Raw genomic sequence first — 15001 nt, forward strand, 5'->3', positions numbered from 1 at the left:
CCTACGCATGACTTGAGGGTCTAGGGGGCGAGGAGCTTAGGGAGCAAGGAAGCAGGAATCTTTCTCTGACATCACTCGCTGTGTTGGTGAGGCACGCGGCAGCAGCGGTTTACTGAGAAGCACCAGCCGATTGGTTGGACTCAGATGAATGGAAGGAAAGAGAGGAGTGAGAGGAGTGTTTGAGGAAGTGTTTTGCACTTGGTGCTCTCTCCCTCTCTCTCTCTCTCTCTCCCTCTCCTGCCTGCTCTGCTCAGAGGAGGGATTTGCCCTATCTTTCCTGGCTTAGCACACACCATTGTGAAAGCAGTGGGAGGATGGAGAGATGCAGGAGAGCGAGAAAGGGAGAGAGAGAGTGAGAGAGAGAGAGAAAGAGAGAGAGAGGATGAAAGGGAAACAGCTGCTGCCTTTAAACTGATGTTCTTCTTATCTTGATATGATACAGGACATGTTCAGTGACTCAGCCATCAAAGGGCTTGAAAACAATTATATCTTCGGCTTTATATGTGCGTGTGCATAAAGTTTAGAGTGCAAATGATGTGTTTAAAGGGGAGCGTATTATTATAAACGATATGATAAGTGTTCTTGTGTTTGTGTGTGGAGGCCTGTTTCCTGCCAGATGACGTCCTCACAATGACAACACAAGAAAACAATTGTAAAACGAGGAATGAAATGCAACAGTGTTGCAACTCGTAACAATTTTTTGTGTAGAGATTTTTATTCCTCATTCATCAGTCTAGCACTGGTTTTGATCACACGATGTGCAAAGGTATAGTGAGTACAGTTGTTGTACAGTCGTCACAATAACTTGCGCTCGGCCTTCTGATCTAAACTGTCGTTTTCTCTTCACAACTTCTAAACATTCGTTCCTTCTTTGAGCCGTTACACTTCGCCGTAAATAAATTGACGGCGTAGTGTCACGCGCTGTGAGGAGGTACGATGTCACAGTTTCCTCACAGTCATTACAACATGATGGTGTTTTCTATGCTGTGGCTGAAAGTGAGAGAAAAAGACTCAGTTGGTTGTTGGGCCTCAAACTCCTACCTCCTCCTCTCCTTCCCTTGCTCCTTACACTTTCTCCTCTTCCTGCTAGTTCGTTCTCTCCACCTGACGCTCTCTCTCCCCTCCTCGTCTTTCTGCTTGAGCAGCGTTCACAGCTCCGAGGCCTTTTTTCTTTTTCTTCTTCACACTGCAGATGGCCATAGTGTTACTCCACTCAAGGCAAACACACACACGCACACGCACACGCACACGCACACGCACACACACGTTGCTCTCTTTGTCGGTGACAATGGTTCAGAGAGCCCTTCTCTCCTTATGCCCTTCTCAGGGAGCAGAAGTGTATCTTGTCCTCAAAAACTCTGCTCGCAGACAATTTTGTCGACACCGATCTGATGTTTGTGTCTCCGGGACGGGACTGCGTGGCGATCGGCAACAACAACAGACGAACGTCATGTGACGTGGGGAAAGCAGCACATGTTATGGCAGCAACCTGTCAATCATGAGGAAGTCACTCCAAAAAGCTTACCATGTTTCTTTGGTCTATTTGACCGTAAATGGAGCATCATTTATACTCAAATAAATACTAAATGATAGTTAGATAGATAGATAGATAGATAGATAGATAGATAGGTAGATATGTAGATAGATAGAGATAATTAGGACATCAAAGCTGGCAGCTACTCTCCTTCAGAGCCTCATTCAGTGACAAACAGCTGTTCTTGCAACATCCAACTGGGACACACACACACACACACACACATTCCTGTATTTGTGGGTACCACGAGGAAGCTCACTGTAAGTGTCTTTGAAGCTTGAATTGGAGGTAATCTTGTATCGGACTGCATGAAATCTAAACGTTCTTGATATTTTGTCCCCAGTAAGCCATGAGCTCCCTGCAGTGACCTTCAGCAGTCAGAACACATCTTTTTCACAAATTCCTGTTTTATTTTTAGAGCGAACGGAGGTAAGACATTACTGTCTGGCACAGCGCTGTAAAATAATCTGATGTGGGGTTCCTGCTGGGAAAAGCTCAGTGTCTTTTTATGGGCTATTAGCACAAGGGGCCATTTCCCCTCATTGGGCCAATGGAGCTGAAGAAAGCAATTACTACAGTGCCATCCTGCTGGATGGGAGGGTGGGCTTTTTAAAACAGCAAAAACAAAATGTGAAGACACGACTAAGAGGATCAGCCGTGAGAAGCCAGGGTAAAAAAATGAAACGTGGGCGACGGTCACAATATCTCTATGCAGCAGAAGAGATGAGCGGCAGGAGAGATCGGGCGACAAAACGGAACATAAAGGCAGTTAAGAGGAACAAAAGCAGAGTGGCAGCCAATCCCGGCGCGGCCGAGACTCTCCCGTAATCCCGTCATCCACTCTAATCTCTATGACGACGACGCGGAGCTCCATCGGCGACGTCACAGTCATGAATATTCAGCGGATGAATGTGAGCTCTCCACCCGAAGCCCTCCGTCTCACGTCGCATCCTCACATGCTACACGCACACACACACACACACACACACACACACACACACACACACACACACACACACACACATGTATACGGTCCTGCTGTCGCATTGTGTTCTGAAGAGGAACAGATTAGTCTATGGACACACACACACACACACACACACACACACACACACACACACACACACACACACACACACACACACAAATGCAAAATGTAAGGACGAGCAACATCGGCCCAAATACATAAACGCCGAAAGATGAAAACTGTATCTCTGCAACTTCTCGTCGACGGTTGCATAGCAACACATGTTTATCCCAATTCGGTCAGCGCTCCTAAGATTTTAACTATGACGTCAGTTTTCACGTATATGCGCTCGTTACATAGCGTTGGAAACATTTAGGGGATTAATTTTCAGAAATTTAATATATTAAGATATAAACTATGTTTTCATGAGTGTATGAATGACTTAGAGCTAAGGACCGTTATGTTTTATTTACCTTAGAAACAGCCATGTATATCTACTTCCGGGGAGTCCGCCATCTTGCACCGCCATGTTGCTACGGCAGCTCAGAGTGGACAAACCCAACACCGGCTAGCGAAACGTAATGATCAGCTCCGACGTTGCTGGCGCTTTTAATCGGTACGCGTACAGTATTTGAATCGTGGGCAAAGATTTGCTCTTCTCAGACCGTTTAATTGGAATAATACTCGAAGCCTAAAGGAGGAATGACGTCTGAATGTGTTTTGCAAATGCAGAATTCTGATTCTCTGGATGATCCGCCGGCGACGTCTTCGATTAATCTCGCGACCACTTTAGGTGTCACCCCTGCTTCAGAAGACGCCCTCTGAAGGTTTGTGCGTGCCAGTGGTGAGCTCACAAAATGAAATCTATTGGTTTTTCGTGCACGGCGACACAAATTAGTGTCTTTTGGGAAATAATAAAGTCCGTCAGTTGCTCTAACTGTTGCTTAGTGGACGCATTGCATTTATGTGTCCTTGAACGAGGCTCCTAATTGACTTTCCATTGGCATTGTTTTCAATTTTTCTGTCTCTGTACACAAACCCAAACATTGCATTTCCATAAACTGCCACGATACTGGGCTGCTTGTACCGATCACATGAGTCCTCACAAGTTTAATGGATCGATGGCTCCTGCAACGACGCGTGGATTTAACCAGAAAACCCACTTATTTTTGGGCCTCTGCTCGTAAATTTGCATCCCCAAACTAAAAAAAGAGTGTATCTCTGCAACCACTAGGGCTATTTGAATATATTTAGTGTTATAATAAAAGGCTACACATGTGAGATGTTGTTCAGATGTGTAAATATCAGTCTATATGTTACTGGTTAAGAGTAAATGAAGATGGCACACAGCAAACATGAAAAGGTTTCAGGTCCGCCGAGAAAAAAAATCACTTTCATGATGATTATTTGGTTGAAATGATGCAGCTGTAAAGTCCAACTCTAGCCCAAACCATAGCACAACATGTGAACATTCAACATGTGAACATTCTCTCTGCAAAGCTGGACCTTGATAAAGTGAAGCAGAGCAAAGTGACAGATGGTTTAGTACACAGAACATTCATGCGAGGCCTCCAAAAATTTGCATTTGCACACATCTGTGACATTTGAATGTTCTCACGTATCAAACCATATATTTCACTTGTATATTACGCTCAGTCAGGAGGGGGGAAGGGTTGTTTTTTACACTGCACATGAGAACATTATCTTGTTTGAATCCCACCCAAAGCGACAAACCCATAAAGCACACACATGTGCTCATGTCGTCGGCATGCTTCCCCCTCTCTTCATCATCTTCAAACACCTGAAATCTGGCACATCCTCCCGTCTCCTCATTAACTTTTCTCTCTCTCCTCGTCCTCCCGCCCTCTTCATCTCTTCTCCATCACCCAGACATCTGCAGGGGAGTCATCTATCGGACAGCTGATTCAGAACGGTCGACACGGCACAGCTGATACGCTTCTCGTGCGTCTGCACGCGTGTGCAGGCTCAGGGAGGAATTGTGTGTCTGGTGCAGCTTTTGTGTTGCAGGCTTTCGAAAAACAAAAAAAGGTCACATACACAAGATTCAAACACAAAATGAACTCACCACAGGCACTTTGAAAAGGTGACTCTTTATTTTCTACTCATTATACTGTATATAATATTCCTTCTCTCTAGATATAGGTAATCATATTTATATCATGTAAGTAAAAGTGTGCTTTTGTTCACAGCATGTGTCCGTGTCAGACCGCTGTTAGTTGGAGGTTTACATTATAAAGTATACAGTGAAACTGGCTGGCAGCTATGTGTGTGTGTGTGTGTATGTGTATGTTTGTGTGTGTGTTTGTGTGTGTGTGTGTGTGTGTGAGCTGTGACAGTTATACAGTCAGTGTACCTGTGTATAGAAAGACGAATGTGAGTGCCAGCATGTTTCTGCATGCATGTGTGTGTGTATGTGTGTGTGTGTGTGTGTGTGTGTGTGTGTGTGTGTTTTAGAGGACTAAGTATCTCATGATAGGGCTCAGAGGTATGGAGCAGGATAAAAAGCTGCCCATTGACACAGATTTAAAACAGTTGATCACCTATGACCTTTCAACATTTCACCCATCGCCACGCTTTTTTTTTAAATACGCGTTTTAAAAAGTAGGACCCACGTCTTCGGGGGGAGGAGGGGGGGGGGGGGGGGGGGTTGTGTGTTGCTGCTGCATCAGCTGTTTGTCTTTAGGCATTCCTGTTTTTCACGAGGCAACACTAGCCGTGCTTCCGTTCGCAGTGTCGCGTTAGAAAAGCTCTACGGAAACGGCAAAGCTCGACATCACTTCCTCAAGTAAAAGATTTTACGCTCGGTTGAGGTGATTTTTGAGCTGAAGCCTTAAATTCTGACGTAGCTTTAGCATTTTATCTCACGTGGGAGACGTTTGCCTTCCTGCCAGAACGGGTACATTTCAACCCAGCGTGTGATCTTTTCCTAAACTTAACCAGCAGCTTTGTCGCCTGAACCAAAGCAGACTTCTTCAGAAGGAACTCGCTCATCAGGTCGACTCATTTTCTATTCAGGTTTTTCAACCTCTACTTCTTCTTCTATGGTGTTTGCTGGTAGATGACAGCGCCAAATTCTGACTAAGCCACGCCGAGCGTTTCAATTTGCATGCTTTTAACATTTTTCTCGGCGTGTGAATGGAAACACGGTTACTGGCGATTCCCAGAGTCGCTCCCCTCAACGCACAGATTAACAGCTGGTTTCTTTCTTTTTTAATCTCCACATCTCCATCTGAATAGTTTCACCCCAAAGCAAACCGCTGCAACAACGCCTGCAACAACGCCTGCAACAACGCCTGCAACACACTCTCCCTGGGCAAAAAAAACGCCACGTCAATAATCACGGTAACAACAAAAAAATATTAAGCCTTGTTTTTACTGATATTCTGGATGTTTTGTGTGTGGACTGATCCATGTGGGAAAGAAAAAAAAAAGCAAACTCATATGAACTAAGGATTAAAAAGTTCAAATGTCACTAACTCCCTCTCTTCTCCTGAGTTTGCATTTGTTTTCTAACAGTCCTCTGGTCAGTTTAAAGTGGACAAAGTCAGGTTTTCAGTCGTTTACCGCTTCAACGGTTTGGATTCTTTTCAATTTTGAACTAACGACACTGAGAGTCCACAGGCTCTGAAACATGGCTCAGTTGAAGGCGATGGGGGCAATTTAGTTTCTTTGGAGGGCGGGGGGGGGGGGGGGAGATGGGCACGTCTCTCTCGTATAAAAATCTGTCGTAATCCAATATCACACAAACATTGTAGGAATTTTTGTGTGAAAACCATTGCAACTCTGTCGGGAATATCAATAAAACCGTCTCAACGAGAACCACATCATCTTTTTTTTCGAGACAGACTTGCGATTTTCCCCTGGAAACTCGGAAAGAAAAGAAAACCGTTAACACGTTCCCTTGCTATATACTGCTCACGAGCAATTCATGCAAGAGGGAGCCTGAATGCACCTGATGCGCAGCGAGACTCTCGAGGCCCCAGCTTTAAAACATCCTGCCATTTTTTTCGGGGGCCCTTTTCATATCCCGGCCTCGGATATGTTCTGCATGTAAACAACACCATCTGAACCAGCTCGAGGCAAAACTGTGAACCCCAAAAAAAAAATAGAAGCAGATTTTAATCGCTCTGTACTTCCTGTCAAAAATAATATGTGTAAAATGCAAGACAGGTACGAAAATCTCTCTCGCTAACGGGCTAACGGCAACAACAACCAGGAAGTGGGCCGTCTGGGAAAAGGGGCTTAATAGGCACCGAGGCCAGAATAATTCGTGACAAGATGGCCGCTGTTGGGATTATAGATTCTGCGTTGGAAACCAACAACGTCCCGGTCCAGACTATCTCTCTCTGTCTCTGTATCGCCCCACATTTACAACAGTTAGGTCGAAGTGGCAGTACGAGTGGGACGACCTCTCTCGTCGTCATGCTAGAGCTCCTATAGACAAATCCTCAGCAACACAAACAAGCTTCACACCATGCGCGAGGCCTTTCTTCTCAGTTTTTTTCGGGGAAATGATTTCTGGGGTTAAAGTTTCGAGATCTCCAGGAACAGCGGGGCTTGTGCTGATTCAAGACCAGCCGTCATTAGGGACTCGGTAGATCGTCGTCTCTCCCGCCGAGCCCCCTCCGCTGATCCTGAATCAGCCGTCGCGGACGACGAGTCGGAAATCCGAACGGGCCCTGTCGGAACCGTTGAAATAAACGAATAAAAAAAAGAAAATGGCTTCCCTTTTTTAGACTAGTAACAGGAAACTCATCATCGCCAGAAAAAAACAGTCCTTTTGCATCTTGTATGGCTGCGTCTGCTGAGGAATGATCGGGGCAGTTAGCTCTAAAAACTGATCCCAGTGCGACCCGTTAAGAGGTCGTGGGAATGCAGAGGAGGTTATACTGGAAGCCCCATGGCTGATCTGGGAGCTGTCTGAAGGCAGGACAGGCAGGCACTGGGTGCATGGGTGAGGAGAGGCTAACTGCACACACACACACACACACACACAACACACACGCTCACATGAATACTAACACACACACACAAACATGCAGGCACATAACTCCACCCGTAAGCCCTCCTCACACAGTAACCTTGTTTGTGTTTGTGTGTGTAAGTGTGTGTGTGTGTGTGTGTGTGTGTTGGTAGCAAGTGCAAAGTGTAGAGTGCTTATAGCATGTGTTTGTCTATTCCATTAAATTCACATTTCTCAAACAGTTCTTCTGGTCCTCCGTGTTTGATTGGCCGGCTCGGTGTACTCGTGGTTCCATAGAGGAGCGACACATCAGCGACAGAAACAGTTTGTTGTTGTTGTTTTTTTTCCTCCTCTCCCAAAGAAACACTTACAATGATTTTTTTTCTCTTTTTCTTTTCCAAAAACACGACACAGTGATTTTTTTTTTCTTCTTCTTTCTTTTAACAGGACACACTTTTTTTCCCCCACACCGCACTGGCTGAAGCCAAAGCTGTGAGTGTGTAGTTTCTGTGCGTTAATGGTTGTCTGTGTATATATGTTTGGGACCTTTATGGAGTGTGTGTGTTGTTTCTATACTTCTCAGGACTTTTATCGCACACTTAAAGCCATCTAAAAATATGTTGGGCCATGTTTAAGTTCATTTAATATCGTAATTTGCGGTTAATATCTCATTTAAATCATTTTTCCTTCCATTTATTTGAGGGGAAACTGAGTATTTAATCACAATATGTGCTCCAAAGTTCCCACGTTTCTTTTTACTTTAAACACCAGGACAGAGGACTTATTTTCGGGGCCCATGGTTAAACGTGAAGAAGGTGAGATGTAAGATGTTTCAGGACAAATAGAAAAGCAGACAGCGAGGCAACCTCGTCATACAATTCACCAACGTTACTCCTGTGAACTAAAAAAAAAACACTTTGGTTCAAATCTATGCCATTTTTGAGGTTGAGTTATGTCACAGGGCCTCACATTGTAAACTGTCTCTATTATTCCACCTGTCAGTCTAAACAAAAAACAAATACTTCTAAAACTTCATAAAAGTATTTTTTTTTTTTCACCGACCGCCATTTTGGATTTCACTGTTTTTTCTGCATTCGGCTCCTGCAGTCTCAAAAGTCCTCAAAAGTATAGCAACTCTCCTTTGAATGCATGTATGTACGCGTGTGTGTGTATGTGTGTGTGTGTATTGCACTTTCAGTGTTGAGTGTCCCGCTGATAAAACCGTAAAGTCGACCTCCGGCACCAGTGAGGTGCGGCGAGGTTCGTGTCCACGAGAGATCGTCCGAGCGCTCCACTGTCTCTTCCTCCTCCTCCTCCTCTTCCTCCTCCTCCTCCTCCGCCTGTCGGAGGCTTTTTCCGATGCGATCGAAACAAACACAATCTCACAAACCACATCAAAGTAGAAAATGAAACTAGAATAATATAATATTACAAAGACTACGACCCCCCCTCCCCCCTCCCTTTCCCCCAAACGCTGCTCCCTTTTTCCCCCCTTCGATCAACTCCCCCCTCCCCCACCCGTTAATAGATATAATAACTATAATATGTGACAGAGGTCGTCATCCTCTGCACAGTGGCACCTTTAGAGTAGAATAATGTTTTTCTTTTTTTCTTCTTCTTCTTTCCTCTTTACTAATAATACAATTATTTGTTGTTGATATCAGAGTATCAAAGCTGTATGGCGGTAGGAAGAGATAGACAGAGGTGAGGTTTCAAACGGCGCCCCGCCGCTCCATTGGAGTAAACATCGTTTAAAAACACAGCGCGGGCGCTTCCTGGAGCCCCTCGCGCACGCTTGTAAGGCGTCTTAAATGTAGCGGGATCCCTACTGGAGGACGGAGACCAGGGCGCCATTTGAGACTCGATTGGAGATAGGGAGCGAATGTAAGCACTGGAAGCGGATGGATTATGGCATGCATGGTTTGAAAAGGTCAATGCTGACATGGCTCATGGATGCGGTTTTCTGAACTCTGACCCCCCCCTCGGGGGTCCGAAGGGGGGCCGGATGTGCCGAGCTACATAGCTACTGTACTGCTGAGTCAGTATACTGCAGTAAATCCTATGCAAAAATAAATAAATGAATAGAAGAGTACTCGGAGCGGCGATGTAAAGCTAACCTGGAGGCCATGATATACTGGAAACATCTTGAGTAATATTTGGCACTAAGTATGATTAACAATATTTTGCTAATATATGTTTCATCCTTAAGCTAACTCAAATAATTCTTAATCAAAAGTATCCTACCTCTGCTTAAGGCAATATTCTTAATCTCTAATTACTTCATAAAGTTTACCCATCTAACCTAAAGTTAGCCCCAAAAAGAAGCAGCTAAAGGCTAACCTGTAGGCCGGCTAACACCAGGAGAGAGCCGTTTCTCTACCTCCGCTTCTCTTTAGCATGAAGCGCGTTGTATCCTTTAGCTCTTCAGCTGGTTGTTCGTGTGCAAATGTACTTTGCCTTTTCCTTTTTTTCCCCGCAAAAAACCCTCGAAAGACGACGCCGCTGCAGCGCTGAGCATAAAAAGCCCTTGTGTGCTCCTGTCCGTTAAAAATTAAAAGCCCTTGCTTGGAGAAAAGCATTTCTTTTTTGTTGTTGTTGTTGTTGTTACCTTTCACAGCCCCATGACAACTGCTGATGTCGTAGTTTAGCTTGCAAAATTAATATTTACACGTGGAGGACGGCGAGAGCGACTTGATGCACGTTTTGTCCCTTTTGAGCTCCCTTTATGGCGTTAAAAAAGACAGCGGGGAAAACAGCAGCGTCATGAATTAAACAGCGTGACTGAGATTTAAAACATTGTTTATTTTCAGGGTAATAACTCTCAAAGTGGTGGTGTGACGTTTCAGCGTGGTGATGTTTCATGGTTAGTTTATACAAAACAGTGCAATGGTGGCTGAGGGAAGGTAAAGAAGGAAACCCAAAAATAAAATAAAAAATGCTTTTTTTTTTCTTCCTCTTTCAGTTTCACGCTCACTTTTTTTTTTTACTTACAGCCCCAGAAAAAGTGTGAGAAAAATGCGGTTCACATTTACACTAGCTACTCCTCTCTCTCCCTGCAGCTCTTTCTCTCCGTTTCATGGCGGCTATTTCGTCTCCTCCCCTTGTATCTGTGTGTGTGTGTGTGTGTGTGTGTTAGTGTGATGGGTTAAATGGTTTAACGCGACCTCAGACGACACTATTTTGTAACACAGCGTCGCAAATGCAAATAATGCCTCTTTTTGGGGGGGTCTTTGTTAATCCCTTCACATTTCCATCGGACACGTCACTAGTTGTCGGGTCGATCTGCTAAAAAATCTGACCAAGAAAAAGAGAAGCGCTTCGTGACGTCAAAAGCAAAGATAAAAGCTGGATGACGTGTGTTTAAGTTTCTGCAACAAGCGTTCCAGTTCGTCTCCACTGGGAGGTTCCCAGTTCAAATAAATAAATATGTATGCAACATCCTATATTTTCATCTCTCTCTTCTTAATCTCACGCTTTAGAGAGTGCACCGACTTTGTGGTCTGTATTTTTTTTTTTTGAATATGTAAAATACGTCCGAGAGAAAGAGATGAACGTTCCCGTATTGATATTTGTCACGGGACAACAAAAAAATTGTACAAGTGTTTGGAAAATGATAAGACTGAGAGTGTCACAGGCAGGAGACGCGCGTGTGTGTGTGTGTGTGTGTGTGTGTGTGTGTGTGTGTGTGTGCAGATAAAGAGGAGGAGAGGCTGTGAGTGACAGCTGAATGGATGGGGGGGCGCAAATCCTTTGAATAATACATGACACTTCTGCCAATTCCATCTATTTATCTTTAAGTATGTTTCCGGCGGCTCCTCCATTAGAGCACAGAGAGGTCTACTTTAGCATTTTCTCACTTTTTCTATTTCTGCAGCTGAAATATTTGACAATTGTTTCCGGCAAGAAGAGACAACTTTCTTTTTTTTTTTTTATTAAACTCATCTGAAATATATATATATATATATTCACCAAGAGGTAGTGGGCAAACAAAACCAAATCAAATCATAATAAAAAAAAACTCCATTTGTTTTTGTTTAATGTCTTTTTGGCTCTGCCTTAAAGCATATTCACAGCTCAGCGGTCTCCTCTCCGCAAGCACCCTGAACCGACAACCCTCCCACAAACAAAAAAAAACAAAACCCCTAGCTATATAGTCTACAGAGCGACACCGACGGAAGACCTAAAAGAGAAGGAGAGGAAGGCGAGAGGAGGTGTGCAGAGGGGTGGCAGTGAGGTGAGTCATGGGGCTACACAGAGAAATGTGGAGGGTGAAAGGTGACGGGGTGAAGGCGGGACAGACAACACACGTATCCGATCACCTCTTTTCAGGTGGGAAGAAAACTCAAGACGTGACTCGTGTGGCTGGAAACAGGGGTAAAAGGAAGCACCAATGATCTATGTTACCATCTAAAAGATTACTTTAGTTGAGTCACACCGTTCCCCCTCACTCTGTCGTCAGTGTGCCCTTCATTAAAAGACACTATGCGGGTTTTAACTGACCCGGGATCAGAGACGAGGAGGGAAATGTTACCAGGAATGAGCTCGACTCACTTTCAGTTCAGTCGGTCAGGAAGAGAGCTTTTCTTCTTCTCGTCAATCAATATGAAAGAAATATATATATATATATATATATATATATATATATATATATATATATATATATATATATATATACAATATGTATAAGAAAATAATAACTAGTGCCACAAATGTGCTGCCGTAAACAAGACAAGCTGCGTCTCCGATTCTCGTTGTTTTCTCGAATCCAACCGAACTGGAAATGAATCGTTCCCGATCCTGAGGCGTTAACGACACAAAAAGAAATGTAAAAAAATCGTAATCAGAGAGACGGCTCGGAGCTCTGAAGGCTTCCCCCTCCCTCCCCTCCCTCAAGCATTAATCCAACTGCTACCCCAAAAGGTCGGGGAGGGACAGAGGTCAAAAAGGTCAAAGATCACACAGAGTCTCTCAACTCTTTCCCCGTTCTCCTTTTAGTTCACATTATTTAAAATTCTCAGAGGAGAAGTTGCCCCGAACAGCAAACCACGTTTACGATATGCTTTTTTTTTGTGTTGGGGATCCCCGTCTCCCTCCCCCACCACTCGAAAACACCAAAAAAAAAAGCCATAAAAGTCAATTCATGATCATAACACTCATGGACATAAATTGAATGTGCCTTCATATGTAAGGAGTCACAGGTATAACTACAGTGATATGTGGTAACGTGGAGTTGGGAACAACTTCTCCATCAAAACCGACCCTGCTACACACACTGAAACTCTCACAGGGCTCAGGATTCACAGTTCAAAAGGCTAAAAGTTCACAGTTCACAGTCATAGTTTATCAAACCCCCCCGGCCCCTCCCCTCCCTCCCCCCCCCTCCCTCCCCGTAACCCTGTGCGTCCCCTGCTTAACCTTGCACCCCCTCCCACCCCCTTTTTCCCTTTTAGTATATCTCGCCATCCTTCTCTTTGAACACTCTGATTGGAGCAGCGATTATCTGCAGCCGGGCACCTCTCAGACGGGCGTGGTCCTGCGGTTGGGGTCCTTGCTGTAGTCTTTAGTGAGCGTGCTGCTCTGGAGGAACTCCCTCTCCGAGTTGAGCAGCCCGCCCATGCCGCCTCCGCCTCCGCCGCCGCCGCCGCCGGGTTTGGTGCCGGCGTTGCCCGCCTCGCGCGGGTTCAGCGTGTACATGGGCATCTCGGAGGCGGCGGGCCCCGTGTAGCCGCCCTTCCCCAGCGGTGAGGCGTCGCGGCTCGGGGCCTCGGAGGAGCGCACGCTGGAGCGGCGCCGGAAGCGGTAGCGGTAGGAGGGGATGCGGCTGAAGGCGGACTTCTTGATGAGCTCGGTGCGGGACTTGGCCCGCTGCTTGCGGTGCTTCTCGATGAACATGTGCACGGCCAGCACGCCCACCATCTCCGCCATGATGAAGGAGAGGGCGCCGAAGTAGAAGGACCAGCCGTAGGAGTAGGACTTCTTGCTGTCGCTCTGGCCCGGGTCGCCCGAGTTGGCCGAGATGTAGACAATGATTCCTATGATGTTACTGAGGCCTGGAGGAGGGAAGGGAAGGAGAGAGGAGACACGTTAAGGGAGGGAAGGGTGATGTCATCATGCAGGAAAACCGTACGGAGTCACAGGAGGGTCAAATTCATCCGTGACCAAACTCACTGCTTTTAATGTTTTATTTGTTTTATTGCTTCACTTTTAGGGTATTTGAACTGTGATGCTAAGGGACTTTGAATGCCATGAAAAGCTATAAGATATCAATGAAATTATTATGATTATCATAATAAAGATCAAATCTGAGTATGAAGAGAAATCGATAAAAGACTAAATTAGAAAATCAAATGAATAATTCAATGTTGGAAAATGAAGACAAGAAAATAAAAGCATTTTAAATTCACTCATATTCATTTAATTATTTCTGCCTGTATTTATGTATTTGTAATATATATATATATATATATTTATACATTTTTTGCATATAAACTACATTTTTTCTCAGAATTTTAATCACAGATTAACTTGTGATCATTTCCCTCCTTTGACTCTGGACTCATCCAGACAAACAAGAGACAAAGATCCATCTCTCAAAGGAAACAAATAGCTAATTAATGCAGTTAATGCAGAAGAACAAACAAACACACACACACACACACACACACACACACTCGCCATGCTAGCAGCGAGAGCTAAGCGCTAACATCTGCAAACACACACTGACAACGCTCAGGATGATTAACATCTGCGTGTTTTTGCATCCGTTTTGCAGGCGTTCGGTCAGAAACCAGAGCTTCAAACGTTGTTTTAAAGGAAACTAAACGATCCAAAGTTATCCTGATTCACCCAGAGAGACTTGAATGTACTTCTGAACAAACTATCTCACTTTTCATCCATGAATTCACTACAAAAGCCAATAGGACCCCGCACATCCCACTGAACAGCAATCACTGTACTGGCCCTTTGTGTGTGTGTGTTTGTGTGTGTGTGTGTTTATGGGAGACCAAGTGTCAGCACCCGTGTGATGGATTATGTGCGAGCTTGTATGTGTGTTGACACGCTCGCGCCCTTCGCAGTGCATCGCGGCGGCGTCGCGGTATTCTTGCTCATTGATTAATCGGCCGCCGCGTCCGATTCTACACACTCGCACAACGACGAGCGCGTCTGTGTGCTTTTGGATGCCCGACGGGCTGCTTCTGCAAATATTTGAGCGCTGCAACCTCCTCTGGTTTAGAGTGGCTTCAACAGTAACAACACACACACACACACACACATGCATGCAGCAGCAGTTGCTGTTATCTCAAAAAAGCAGCGTCCTTGTATTTCAAATTAGAATTATAAGGAATTCCTGGAGATCAGACGCGTGTGTGAATCGGGTCAGGGTTTATGCAGCTAAGATGGCCGCCATGTTGTGTTTAGCTGTGTTGTCATGGAGAGGAGCATCAGTGTGCTTACATATCACGGTGCAGCAAAGTGTGCCGCCGCAGTGTGAGGTGCACAGCTCATTATGTATTCC

General features: G+C 44.9%; 1 protein-coding gene across 1 annotated transcript in view; it reads right to left on the reverse strand.

The window, feature by feature from the left end:
• Positions 1 to 12924: 12924 nt before the first annotated feature.
• The window catches only part of cacng3b (calcium channel, voltage-dependent, gamma subunit 3b), a 24109-nt gene continuing 22032 nt past the window's right edge, over positions 12925 to 15001 (reverse strand). Inside the window, exon 4 of the mRNA XM_068579554.1 lies at positions 12925 to 13535. Within this exon, the coding sequence (XP_068435655.1) occupies positions 13003 to 13535 (533 nt within the window). The 3' untranslated portion in view covers positions 12925 to 13002. The remainder of the gene's footprint in view (positions 13536 to 15001) is intronic.

The sequence above is a fragment of the Clinocottus analis genome, unplaced genomic scaffold (genome assembly GCF_023055335.1).
Source record: "Clinocottus analis isolate CAN_PGR_092001 unplaced genomic scaffold, fCliAna1.0.p SCAF_16, whole genome shotgun sequence".
NCBI classification, from domain to species: Eukaryota; Metazoa; Chordata; class Actinopteri; order Perciformes; family Cottidae; genus Clinocottus; species Clinocottus analis.